General features: G+C 51.3%; 1 protein-coding gene across 1 annotated transcript; it reads right to left on the bottom strand.

Annotated features, from left to right (window-relative positions):
* Positions 1 to 4,177: 4,177 nt before the first annotated feature.
* IUM83_01719 (Retrovirus Polyprotein) lies at positions 4,178 to 5,672 on the bottom strand (the record flags this gene model as incomplete). The annotated part of the gene is made up of 5 exons (XM_067925593.1): positions 4,178 to 4,908; positions 4,982 to 5,363; positions 5,480 to 5,506; positions 5,560 to 5,612; positions 5,666 to 5,672. 5 exons carry the CDS (start codon positions 5,670 to 5,672, stop codon positions 4,178 to 4,180), a joined length of 1,200 nt encoding a protein of 399 aa, XP_067800687.1.
* Positions 5,673 to 13,158: the final 7,486 nt, after the last annotated feature.

Below are 13,158 nucleotides of genomic sequence, written 5' to 3'. Positions count from 1 at the left end.
CTGGATCCAATCGATTGACTACTGTGTGATAGGACTGTATATTGTTTGACTGAAGGTTGTCCTCCTTTTGGAGTTGAGCTTTCTTAAAGTCTTCTGTTTGGAGTTAATTATCTCCTTGTGGGAGCTGGTGCGCGTGAGTGAAGGGTGCATCCGGGTTTGACCAGTGATCCGGAAGAAACTCAAGTAGATTGGTGTACGGACCCCCCCCCCCCCCCCCCCCGCGCTCAAGGGTCCAAAAGAATAAGTAGCGGCTGTATATTTGCATATTTACTCTCTGTATTTTTGGTTATCTAGGAAGGGTTACCTGTGATTTCGCCCCCAGTCGTGTTTGAAGTAACTTAAGCGCTCTACACTCGAGGCATCTTCATAGTGAAAACAACTCAACCGGTGAATTCCGTCCCACCGAAGGTAAACGACACCTAGAGGGATTCACAGGGTCACACGCCAACCTCGTTCTTTGCGGCACCTAGTGCTGCTTCCGAGGCCTGGTCCCATTGGGAAATCCCGAATGAGGAGTATTTCTCTGGAAGGGCAGCCCCGTAGCTACGTGCTATACACCTGGGCGGTAAAAGGCGCTCACCCGCCTCGCCACACACATCAGTTCTGTACACCTGCGTCGGCGGCAACCAGCGCTTCCCCCAACAACGATACGAGGTTCGACGCTATCTTCCCGCAACCCACGTAGTTCACAGCCAATGTGGGAACCCTTCTGGCTCAATCAGCGTCGAGGCCGATCTCTGTGACAGGCGGGCCGCGATTCCGGTCGGCCGCTCCGGCCCTGGCTGTTCCACCCGAACATATGCCAATATCATGGATGTAATGGTAGTCCGTTTGTTAACGCGAGTACTATGTCGCTGCCATCTTGAATGCCCTTTCATTCCGATGGACGCGGAAGTCACCCGCACTCGTTAATTCCCAAGGGCCCGCCACGCGAGATCGCCACACTGACCACGAAAGACTTTGTCTACCCGACGAACCGTATTAAGGGCAACTTCTACCCGCCACCTGAAGACATTCTGATGTCCTATCGGCTCTTCTCTGCACAGCTCCCTCGCGGTGATACGAATTACTCATCTCATTCTTTTGCTTTGTTTCTGTTTACGAGATTGCGGGACCGACTCCAGGTCTGGTCAGCATTCATTATAGCTCTCTCTGGTGGTCCCCTCGCCTCACGCGGTGCTTCCGTCCGATGATTCATGGAGAAACAACGCAATGGCTACTTCACAACAGCGTCAACTAACACGGTAATCCGCTTAAACTTGTCGGCTGCAGTGGCAGACCTACGTAATTTCACCGACGTCTTCTGGTATGAACACGAACGGCACCTCGCTTCTGCACTCCGGCGATTTGTCAATGCACGACTGATTACCGATCGGGGCCCCCTCGGCCACTCTTTTGTTTGACCCTGAACTACGTTGATCTTCGGCTCGGCAATGCACTGGGCGCACGCACTAGCTAGTAAGTCTATCAACTGGTGGGCAATTATACAGCTGCCGTCAACGCGATCTCCGCCGATTCTCCACAATGGATTGCTGAATTAGTTACGGAGACAAATGCTACCGAGACGAGCAATACAAATTGCGCAGCCAGGCGGCATCGACCTCCGCTGCCACCATCCGCCATGACACGCGTGGTGGCCCCAGGCAAGTACACCAACCTAGCCGACACCACCACCAACAGCTGCTACCGCAGCAACAACAGCAGCGCCCAACCCTCGCGTCGAAGTTACCGACTAACCTGACGCATTTGCTACCCAAGAACGATCAAAATGAAATACCGTGTCTCCGCCACTTTTCCGGGAATGGCTGCCCTAGCGGCGAATTGCAATGCGAATTATGTGTTGTAGCAGAACACACAAATTAGTCCTCGCAACAGACACAACAATCGCCGAGCTAATCGGCGCGTATCGGCCTGCGCTAGGTTGTACCCAGCGGTTTGGCCCTCCGGGACAGCGGTGGCGGTCCTCGGCGAGACCAGGCAACCAAGCCAGTGGATCCTCCGGAAGTCAGTTGAGCTCACTGACTTCAGTTCCTCACAAACCCGTGCCCTCCACCAAAGGATGGACGACGGCGCGCGAGCGCTTTTACGGGCCACTGAGAGCAAAGGCTTCCCGGCTAAAAGTGTCACAGCACCCGGGCTATCCGGTGTTCCGGCCCGCAGACTGGTCGGGACTTGTCCTTGGCACGCTCGGCGAGTGTTGCCCTTCCCGAGCCGACTTGAGTCTTGGCGCTACCTGTCTACACCCTACAAGCTATGCCTCTCGGGTGCTGACTGCAGACATAATCCAGCCCGCGCAGGGACTTACCCAACGTGTGTTGGACTTGGAAAACTCTGCTCTGTGTGTTTGTTATCTCTCTGAAAAGCCGCTAGGGCTCTATTCCCTATGTCCTATACAAATACCTAATGAAATGAAGGAGTTTCGGATCTCAACTGATCCCTCACTGAGTCCCTATGTAACTATCTTGAGATCCCGCTGACTTCTTGACTCAATGAGAATTACCATATCCGCTTTCACTTTACAATGCCCCTCCGATCTGATTTTGAAACAGTTTCGTCGACTTCGGAACTCGGCGGAAATTAACGTAACCGCTCGCACTTTGAGACACCAGCCCGCTATCACTCTGAGGCGCCTGGATAGTACCGTGACCGCTCTGACTTTGAAACGCCTTCGCTCGCCCTGATTGCTGCCACCGGAAGTCGGTGTCGGGTCACATACCGCTCACCGTATTTTGGCGTGGAACTACACCACATGTCTATTGCAAGGACTAATTTGTGCGCTTTGCTACACCACATCTGCGTCAGCGACGCTGCTAACAACGTTCAGCTCAACGAGCGAATACCGTAGCGCTCCAGCGGCGCATATCCGGTGAGTAGTATAGATCTGGGACAGTTCATGTAATTGTGTTCAAAGTGTTATTTAACCATCGACACTAACCCTAAGGCGTATATTTCAAAAGTAGAAAATAAATCGAAAATTGAGGAAAACACCTCTTGATACCTTCTGGTCTCCACACCTTCAAGCACCATCAAACCTCTCGACATCATTTCATACAATGGCAGTCCATGTAAATTTTCTGAGATATAGAAATTCGATCCATCCTAATATATAAATATAGTAAGTATAAATAATCCATACATTCGATCCAACGATCCAACCAACCAACCCATAAGGATGTGCAACAAAATCCTACCCAATAGATTTAATAGTAGTTGTGAGGACATGTATGATCATGATGGAAGAAATGACATCAACTGTGATATTAACTTCTGCTTTTGCAAAGGTTTAACTACTGAAGCTGGGATCGCGGCTAAAAGTGCTAAAATTCGTTAAAAAAACACACAATACGCTCGCGGATAGGAAAATTGATGTATGATGATGATGACGAACTTGAAGTAAGTGATGATGAATATTATGAGATCTATGAGCCAAGCGATGCAGAATGTGAGCATCAAGAAAACAGTGATGAGTTTCACCGCCAAATTATCATGAGGATTGATCCAAACTGTATTAGATACGTTACTCGATATGCTTATCGGACACATTATGTTGAAGAGATCGAATATGCTTCTAAACACGGGCAAGAGTTTTGGCGATACAACAACGTTTTCAGAAATGAGATCTTTAAGGACCTAATCGCTAAAATCATGCATCCAACGCGTACGATGACGCAAATGGAAAGCTTCGATGACATCGATGACTTCTTCGTATCAATGGGATGCTAATTCTAAATTTTAGGGGAAATCCTATGAAATTCTTAATTATTTCTTAATTTCAGACCGTTTTCTTTGAAATTCGAGATTTTTTAAATCGAAATATAGGCATGAACAGGACTTTAGCCTTACATAGATACTTCCATCAAAGCGATGACTTCAGCGATCACTATTACAACTATCGACGCGTGTTAAAGGATATCAAACTAATCAGACTCTATTTTTTTTCACAAAAAATACCATTGGTGTACAGCTCATTTAGAGCAGTCAACAGCTTAGGTATCTTTTCACGAACAAATTCATTCTTCTTCAACCATTCAATGTAGTTGGAATCAAGGACCTTCGGTATCGTACCGAGGTGGTTTGGCTGGCCCGTACCCCCAGACCACATTGCCGAAATTCCCTGCCAGACCGTACCGCTCTTGATCCTGCGCTGCCGCCAACGCTGCCAAGGGCCCAGCTGTTGCTAGCCAACATGGCCTGTAGTACGTTTGCGTGGTTGGTGGTCGAGTGCTCGCCGTCCGGGCTGTTGGCTTTTTTTTGCGGCCTCGCGCTCGTCCCAGCGCGACATCGCTGTCTCCAGGCCCACTCCATACCCCTCGCCGTACTCGCCGACATGCGGTACGGCCAGGATCACCGCTTCGTCCAGCGACTGAGGTCTGTGGCCCCCCACGTTCGTCGCACCCTTAGTGCTGCTCATGCCCTTGAGGAAGGCATTGACTAGCCAGTCCTCACCGACATCGCCCCGCTCAGCTATCTCGCGCAAAGCCTGCGCATAATCCACCAGCCTCTCGCCTCTCATCTGGCGTCGCGCGTTGAGGAGGTCTACCACCTCCGGGCTCGTGCGTTGTGTCATGTACTTCGCACGGAGCATGTTTGCGAGCGTGCTGATGCTCTCCTCGTTCTCCGGTACCGTCTCCATGACAGCAGCGAACCATCGTTGGGCTTCGCCGTCGAGATGTGCAGCCATCTCGTGATACAGCTGCTTGTCCTGCCAGATAATGCCCATGGTCACCGCCTGTCGTCTCACCTCCGCGCGCACGGTCTTCAGCCACATTGTCACTGGCATTGCGTCGTCCAAGCCCTTGAACTTGGTCAACTTAAGCGACTTCGCCTTCTCGCGCACCACGATCGGCTGCTGAGGCGTACCATCCACCCCCCGGTTCCCGCCAGCCCCAATAGTCACCGGTGTTCGTCCTGATCCAGCGACCACCCGCTCCCGTTCCAGTTCCGATCCCTGTAGTTCCGATCCCAGTCCCCGTTTCAGCACCACCCCCAGGTCCAGTCGAGTCGGCGCTCCTCCCAGCAGTCGTCCTCGTGGGGTCGCTGCCATGGGTCGCATCGGGTCCGTGTCCACGCTGGCTGTCGCCGCCGCTGCCCACACGACCGCTCCTTCCTTCGCTTTGGTCACCGCCACTCGTCATCTGGTTGCCGCCTCCTGCACCGTCATTCGAGCCGACATTGCCCGTGTTCATTGGCGTGTTCCCCGTGGTTAGGTGGATCTCTGCCGCGTCCAGCGTCACCACGCCGCCGCCGTCCGTTTCCAGAGTCGCTGAAGCCACCTGCCGCTTTACAGCTTCTGTCGCCGCAGCCGCCCGTTCCTGCGACGCTGCGCGACGCTCCGCACGATCGTTACGTGCCGTTGTCATGTCCTTAGCTTTCATTAACAACATCCAATACACAAACAAACCCATTAGTCCTTTTTCTCAATTTCCTGTTCGTGTTCCGCAGCGGGGTTTCCCCATAACGCCAAGCCCGGAGTAACCACCTCCCTCTGGCTCTGCCCAGAAGGCGCCTGTCATGACCACCATGTAGCCGGTGCCAACCCCCACGGCAATCCCATTGTACGTCGGCTGGTCGGAGCGGCCGGGGAGATAGAGTAGTGCGTCCGCCTAGGTAACCTGGTAGATGCCATGAGGGAGATTCATGTGCGGGGCAGTCACGCAACACTAACCAGACAGCTACTGGCCGTCGGACCAGCCGTCCTTCGGATAAAGACGGTGGGAAGGTCACATTATCGGCGACCCACGCCCCGGGAAAGGCCGGTGGGCTGTGTCTCGCAGGTAGCCCGTATTCCTCTAACTGCTGCTGCGGGCTCCGGAGCTCGAGCCCGAGTGCGTGCGGGTGAACTCCGCCGCCCTCACGGCCAAGGCAGGTTGTCGCACTCCCGCCGCAGTCCCCGCGGTCTTTCTCCACGGTCCCCACCACCCTGCTGTGTTTCGCCCTCTTAACTGCACTGGTCGTTCTGCCCTCCGTCTTACATCAGCCTTTACTTGTACCCGCGTTCGGCACCACTCTCCTCTGTATTAGTCTTAACTGCTCTCCAACCGGGAACAATTGCAAGTGAGGGTCAAGCGGCCTCACCGCGTGCTCGTTGCCCTCGCCTACGAAGCCCACCCAGTCGCCTACACTATCCTACGAGAGGGCCCTTCCTATCCTATCCGCTCCCTCTGCTGCTCCTCACCATTCTCGGAGCTCCTCAGCCGCACACTCCACTCCACGCTGTCGCCTTGCCCTTCCGCATACTCCGCGGCGTCACTCCTCGCCGTGTCACCCCGCCTTCGCTGCCGTCGTCTGGCACCTTGAAGCTGTGCAGCCATTCAAGATCCCGCCGATAGCCTGCGTCACGAGCCTGCTGGCTCGCTGCCGCCACCATCCCGGAGATCCGCCACTCTCCTTGGTCCCGACTTTGCCGCTCTTTCACCCCGTCAAGTCGATCAGTACCTTCGGCTGTCGGTGCCGTCGCCTGGCGGCCACGAGATCGCTCCCCTGCCTACATAGAGGTTTTGATGAATTACAACTTGCACTTCACGAACTTGATGTCGAATTCCATCGGCATTCCGCGAATTACATGTACAAGGTAAGGTGTACCGGTAGCGACTTGGAACTCAGCTCAATTGGGTGCGTCCACCCCTGGGTATTTGATTAGTGGACGCGCGGCCAACCAGTGTGGCCATCCATAAGCACCATCAAGGCCGCTGGCGCAAGCGCAGCGTTTCCTTCAGAAGTTCAGCCAAGCTCACTACCATCTCATTACGCTCATGTTTGCACCCACAAAGCGCCCCGCGTTGGTCCGTTCACGACACAGATTTCAACACGATGGCTGCAGCTGGTCGATGATCCCGCGTTCTAACAGTAAAATCGTCCACTCGTACCTTCGCGAGTGTAGGCAGTCAGTGGTGGTACTGTAGGCACGCAGTCTCCATTGTTCATATGGAGTCCGGGGCACGGACCGCACACTCAGTCGAACATTTGCCGCCCGGCAGCGGTGTCGTCTGCTGCCTACAGTCAAGTCTCACATGACAATGGACTCGCACCCCTCCCTCTACCCGCAAGGCAGCGGCCACCACTCGCCTCGATGTCGCTTCTCCGAAGTCCGTACCTTAAATGCCAAACATCTTGTTACGCCGACGGAGTCCGATGTCAAAGTCTCACGTAGGTGGAGCTGGGCGACAGCTACAGCTGTCGTGGCGGAGTACAGCTCTCGCCCGTGGTTCGGGTGGTTCGTCGTCTACGTGTTCATGCAATTCTGCTTCCCCGTTACTCGGAGCGTCGCGCTCCGGTCACTCGTCGACATAGTTCAGCTTCTTTCGATCGATCGACGCAAAACAATGCACGGGACGGCTGAGGGCTACACTGTAGCTGTACGATCTGCCGCTTTAAGCCTCGGGTTTCTCGAGGATTTTGTGTGCACCAGCTACTTTGCAGCTGGGTTATGGACATTTGACATGTTGTAGCGCTCGGTCACTCAACCGTTTACGCAAATACGTGGAATTTGGGTTGGAATTATTGTTGGGGTGGCCAAGTTTGCTGTGTCGTGGTTGTTTTTCTTCACTGTGCTGGCGCCTTTTGGCGTGGACATGCTGCTCGTGGTGTACCGTGATATGAGATTTTCCTTTGCACTACTTGCGACCTTGATCAGGGAGCGAGATCACCTCAAGGCTGCGCTGATATCATATAAGGAGATCCACAGGGGGCCACGCTTGCTGCCACAGGTCTGGTGCTCGCCTCGACGCTGTTCGCCGCCGTACGAACGTGGACTTCTTGGATAGATTTAGCTCGCTGGAATCCAACGCACATTCTTCAAAGCGTAAATTTGCGGCAAGATAACGGTGTGTAGAAGACTGTTAGAGGCGTCAAGTACGTGGAAGTTGCTTTTGAAGAAAGTGGAAGTGTTTCGGCTGACGATGGAAACCCCCAGAAGATGAACGGCGTGAAGCGCACGGTTGACTATAATCCGATCTCGTGCGGCGCGCTTATTCTGCTCGGACTTGTGGGTGTACCTGCGATCACAGTAGGAATAGGCTGCGCTTGCTCGCCTCTGGTGGCGTACTCAGCTCTTAACCTTTTGTCTCCAGGCTGAAAGCGTACGGGTAGCATGGGTACAATCCTACCCGTAGGAGCGGCCTCCGATAGTTTAATAAGCAAGTTTGTATAAAATTACATATGGATAGCAAAAACGCAACGCGGACACGAAATCCGAGATTTGCCGATCTTAGCCTACGTTTTCGAGGTATTTTGAGGAAAACTTGGTTAGCAACTTTTGGTGCGATCCTTGCTCATTTCAAGTATCTCTAAGCTGTGTCTAGCTCTCAAGGGGTCGTCTTTCCACTGTTAGCCGTTTTTCCGTTGCATCTCTAGTTTTCTCAAAACAATTTTTTGGTGATTTTTATCGATATGTCCAACTTCTGACAGCATGTTGGGCTGATGCGTAACTCGAATTGATTCAAGGAAAAAGCTGAGTACTATTCAGGTTTTCCTCTTTCTCCTCATCTATTTTGTTTGTCTATTCGAGCTCTGTAGCGTTCAAACTTTGTTTTCAAAGTTGAGCCTACCCGTACGCGCGGGAGACTTTTTGTTTTTATACTTGCCCCACGTTAGCAAGAATTAGCCATCATCGTTGTGATAGTTGATTCTGAGGAACTCAGCAATCTCAGGGTTCGACTCAAGCAGAATCTTCTGGCTCAGCAACCAACGACAGTAGCTGGGGTCAGTTGCATAGACTGCGATGATCGTCTTCGACTTGTGCTTTCCAAAATTGAGTACAGAACTCATGATTAGTATCGGGTGTATCTGTATACATACCCACCAGGAAATTTTCAAAAATAGATTAATTAATTCAATTATAATTATTTACGACCTACGGAAGAGTAAATCAGTGATAAGCATAACAATGATACGTTTTATTGGTAGAGGAGAGTTACACTTACTCGTTTCCAGAGCAAAGATAGATGTGAGAGTTAAGAAGATCTCTTGTGGGAAAGGTAAGACGCTCCTCCAGGTCAAGAGCAGTGATAAATGAATCAGACTCAAGAAAGGTAATTACATGAAATCCTTCAATCGCATCTGAGCTCAACCAGAGGTATATTCTAAAATCTCACCTGTGATTCTATTATAAGTCATCTCATTTTCGAATGCAACGAGCACAATCATGTTCGTTCCTTGACACGAAGCGTTAGTTCACTGAATCTGAAGAGCTATGGGGACATCCTGTTCAGTCAAACGCGATACGTCAGCGACCAGGAAACAGTTAGTTTGCGACCCTGTCTGATAATCAATGCGTCCGTTAGATGGCTCCGAGGTCTGATCACCATTGATAGCGCTAAGCTTCGAGAAATCATTGCAAAAGTCTTGCCAATCGTAATCGTAGTTGATATCAAAACAGTTGCTTGCACCGATCTTCACCTGGGAGTTTCGGATACTGGACCCGGGCTGACAAGTCCAAGGAGTAGCATCAAAGCAGCTCCGGAATTGGTGCACCTGAGAGCTTGAGAAATTACCTGAAGGCGTCTCGGCAAAAGGAAGCAAAGCAACGTATTTTACGTTTTTAAGAGACGCACTCAGTTGTAAATCGAAACCAACGTTCTGTTAAGAGCTTAGAGCGCCTGTACCAGCCTTGCCAGAGAACCACTGGGCATAGTAATCTAGATAGTGAATATTCTTGTTAGGCTTAGAAATGATTGCATGAGGGTTCTCCAGATTCAAGCGTGGCATGTAGAGTCGTGCCGTTGTGAATGGGAAATAGCTTGTATCGGTATCGAGCACGTTGGTGACAACGCCCCAAGCAACTGTGAATTGTCCAACAGTAGTCGTTCCTGAATTCTGAACCGATGGGATAACACCCGAGTTTGGAGCACTTCCATTTGCTGACACAACCATGATATGACACGTAAGTTCAGATGCAAGAGTAGTAGTTCCAAAAGTGATATTTTTACCTGCCGAAGCAGTCGAACCAATACCAATCACGCCATTACCCTGGTTGATACGTAGACGCAAGCGGATCTGAGGATTGATCATGAAATCGAGCTCCTTAAAGATCGGATGTAGATCTACGAGACGAATCTTGAGCATATAATTCCATGTCCCAGCAATGGAACCAACAGTAGTACCGCTAGGAACAAAAGCACCACGACCAAATTGATTAGGAATAACATTAGCGGCACCGGAGGTAACAGTAGCCCAACCATTAGTGTTTTGACCGCCTGCGGTAGGAGGATTAGAAAGAAGGCGATTAATAAAGCCATTGTTTGCCGGGAGCACACCCGCTACTGTAGCGATAGTTTTGAAGAGCATGAGTGATATCAGAAGCCATGTTAGAGTAGCCATCGCCATTAGGATGTCCAGAGCTATTGAAGACCAGCGAACCAGACTTATCGGGGTAGAAGAAGGTTTCAGAACCATGCTTATTCACATAGTCGAGCGAGGCTTCCGCTTAACACCAACGTTGTTAGCGTATAACTTGAAATCGCCCATCAACACAACGGTCTTACCATTGAGCTCCAGACTCATAGAATCGACCACATTCCAATTGACGCATTTCAGGTCGACTGAGAGACGGTTAGCAGCAGCGGTAAGCGACATACCGGTTCCCGTGTTTTTCATGGTGACCTTGTAAGGCAGCTTGATAAATCCATCGCGGAGGCAAGTAGAACCCCCGCACCATTCAGCTGAGGCGTCGCGTCAAGCGTCACAATACCACTCTGATAACTTCCCTGCTGGACATCGATCCCATATGGCTTACGAGCACTGACCTTGACGGTCGGATCGCTCTTTAGCGAACTTTGATAAAGAAATTGATCGGCGAGTTGAGTATCCGACATAGTTGAGAGAGCACTTATATAACTCTCGATATAGGATCTATGAAAAAAAAAATCCAAATGAACTTAGTCAAACCAGTATCCTCTGACCAGGATCTAATCGCTCTTGAGAAGAAGCTTGATATGAGCCTATATCACATCTATGAGTCGGGTGAAATCAAAAGGCCTCTTCCGAGGAAAGGTTCATTTCTAATTCTCCTACGCAAGCCAAACCAGGACGTAGGGCATTGTACAGCGGTCCATATTCATGAATACTTCGACTCAATGGGAGAACGACCCCCATCAACCTATGGCATCAGCAAGTATAATGAACTCCCGACTCAATCCGCGCATGATGTGCCATATGGTCTATGCTTTGGCTATACGCATAACAACATAATCACATGGATTTCTTCAAATCCATGATTAATTTCATAATTTAATTCAGAGAATATACTACAATCGTGTACCGTGGACTTATCATCTCAAGCGGTGTTCCCGCTCATAAACTACGTAAAGCTGTCTAGCCTGGCAAGCTATCGCTTACAGCAGCCGAGCTGGGTGGCACAGGAGCCTGAAAGGGCGTTAAAAACGAAAAAGTGTAGTGGGTCTGACTTGACTCACTACTTTTGCTTACACGTTGCGCTACGTGTATGAGGAAGCGTAAGTACTTAGTAATTACTTAGGTTAATTATATTTGAATACACAAATATATTTTAAATCAGATAAGACTCCAAGTGACTTAGATTAGGTAAAATGAGAACTGTATTGTTTGTGAATTGATCTTCCTCCTAAACTTGCTAAAACTGTTTATCATCTATGAAAGGGGTTGGCAGCGGCTGGCTGTCAGAGCCCCGCTAATATGCACGTCTCTGATTGGTAGAAAGATGCTGCTTTCTACCAATAGGATCTTTGGGTATGTGTGGACCACTCATTGTGGTGGCCCACTTCAATGTATCCATTGGTGTGTCTTACACCAAGGTGAGGAAGTATCCAAAACTTTTAACAGATAACCTATCTGTTAAATTCACAAGTGGCTTGCAGCCACTTGTGCGTGTAACCCCGTTACACCATCCCCCCCTTAAGGTTAGACGCGCGGGGTCTCCGCACGTCAATCTTCTGAATTGACCATTCGTCAATTCTCCGCGTTTGGAGAAGAAATCCGCGCTCATTCAACGATGAGCGCGCCCCAGACGAAGAACCCGAAGGCGGTGGAGAGTCATCCCTCCATCGATGACTACTTCGAGCGCCAGAAGGCGAAGTATGGCGACGTCGTCGACTTCGACGACGACGATGAAGACATGGAGGACGAGAAGGACTCGTCCTTAAAGCGCAAAGACTCAGTGTCGAGCGAATCGTTCGACCCTCACGCCAAGAACGTTCGCCCGCGTGAAGGGGACGAATCAGACGCTTCGAGTCCGAAGCGTTCGCGAACTGAGAGCGATACCCCACTCGCTTCCGCTGGGGCTCTCAGTACTCCGCGCGCTGCTGCTGCAGCGCGTGATGTCGAAGCTCAAGGCTCTCCGCGCGCTGCAGGTGCAGGTGCAGCGCGCGATCCATGGATGCCGTCCGCGTCCGAGATCGCGGACCGGTTTGGGAACTCGGTACCTCCGAATGAGGTGCCGCTGTACGTATGCAGCGCCATCAAAGATGACGCTGTGGCTGCCGAGCTACACTTTGATGCGGAAACGCATCAAAGGCGCGATTACTACATCGGACTCTTTCATGAGCTCCGATGGTTCCAAAGCAAGAAGACATATTCTCGCAGCTAAGTGCCCGAATGGCCGGCACTTTGTCAAAGCTGGAACGCCTTTGTTGAGAACTTCAACAAGAGGCCGAGTGCTTACCGTGATCGGGTTAAGCAAGCGCGTGATCGCTTCGAGACGTACTCGAAGCGTGGAAAGTTGGAGCAACTCCACGTTGCTGCGGAGGAGGCGAATGTGCCGTGCGCTGTGCCCGAGGGCTTTCAGTGCGCGAAGTGTTTTCCAGGCGCGGTCCGCTTGAGCGACCGCGACCTGAACGGGTACACGTCGTTCCGTGTGCCCGAGAGTCTCAAAGAGCTCCGTGCTAAGTTCTTAGCACGTGAGGGTTCGGGCGCTAGCGATGATCGCAGCGCTCGTGTTACTTCCGCTGCGCCAGCGCGTACTGCTCCTCGTACGCCCTCACCATTTCCGGAACGTCCTCCAGCAAGGCGTTCCGCGGCTCCCATATATCTCGATGGGGAGGAAATCCTCTCCAACGAATACGAAAACGAGCCCCTTGAGGGTTCGTTTTCGGGATATTATGGTCAACAATCCGCTCAACAATCCAGCAGGTTGAGCCGCGGGCGTCACGGATCGGCGGTGGCGGGGGTGGGAACACGCCCCGGGTA

Source organism: Phytophthora cinnamomi (genome assembly GCF_018691715.1).
Source record: "Phytophthora cinnamomi strain GKB4 chromosome Unknown Contig0, whole genome shotgun sequence".
NCBI classification, from domain to species: Eukaryota; Oomycota; class Peronosporomycetes; order Peronosporales; family Peronosporaceae; genus Phytophthora; species Phytophthora cinnamomi.
The sequence above is the reverse complement of the archived record's forward strand: the minus strand, read 5'-3'. Positions and strand labels throughout refer to the sequence as shown.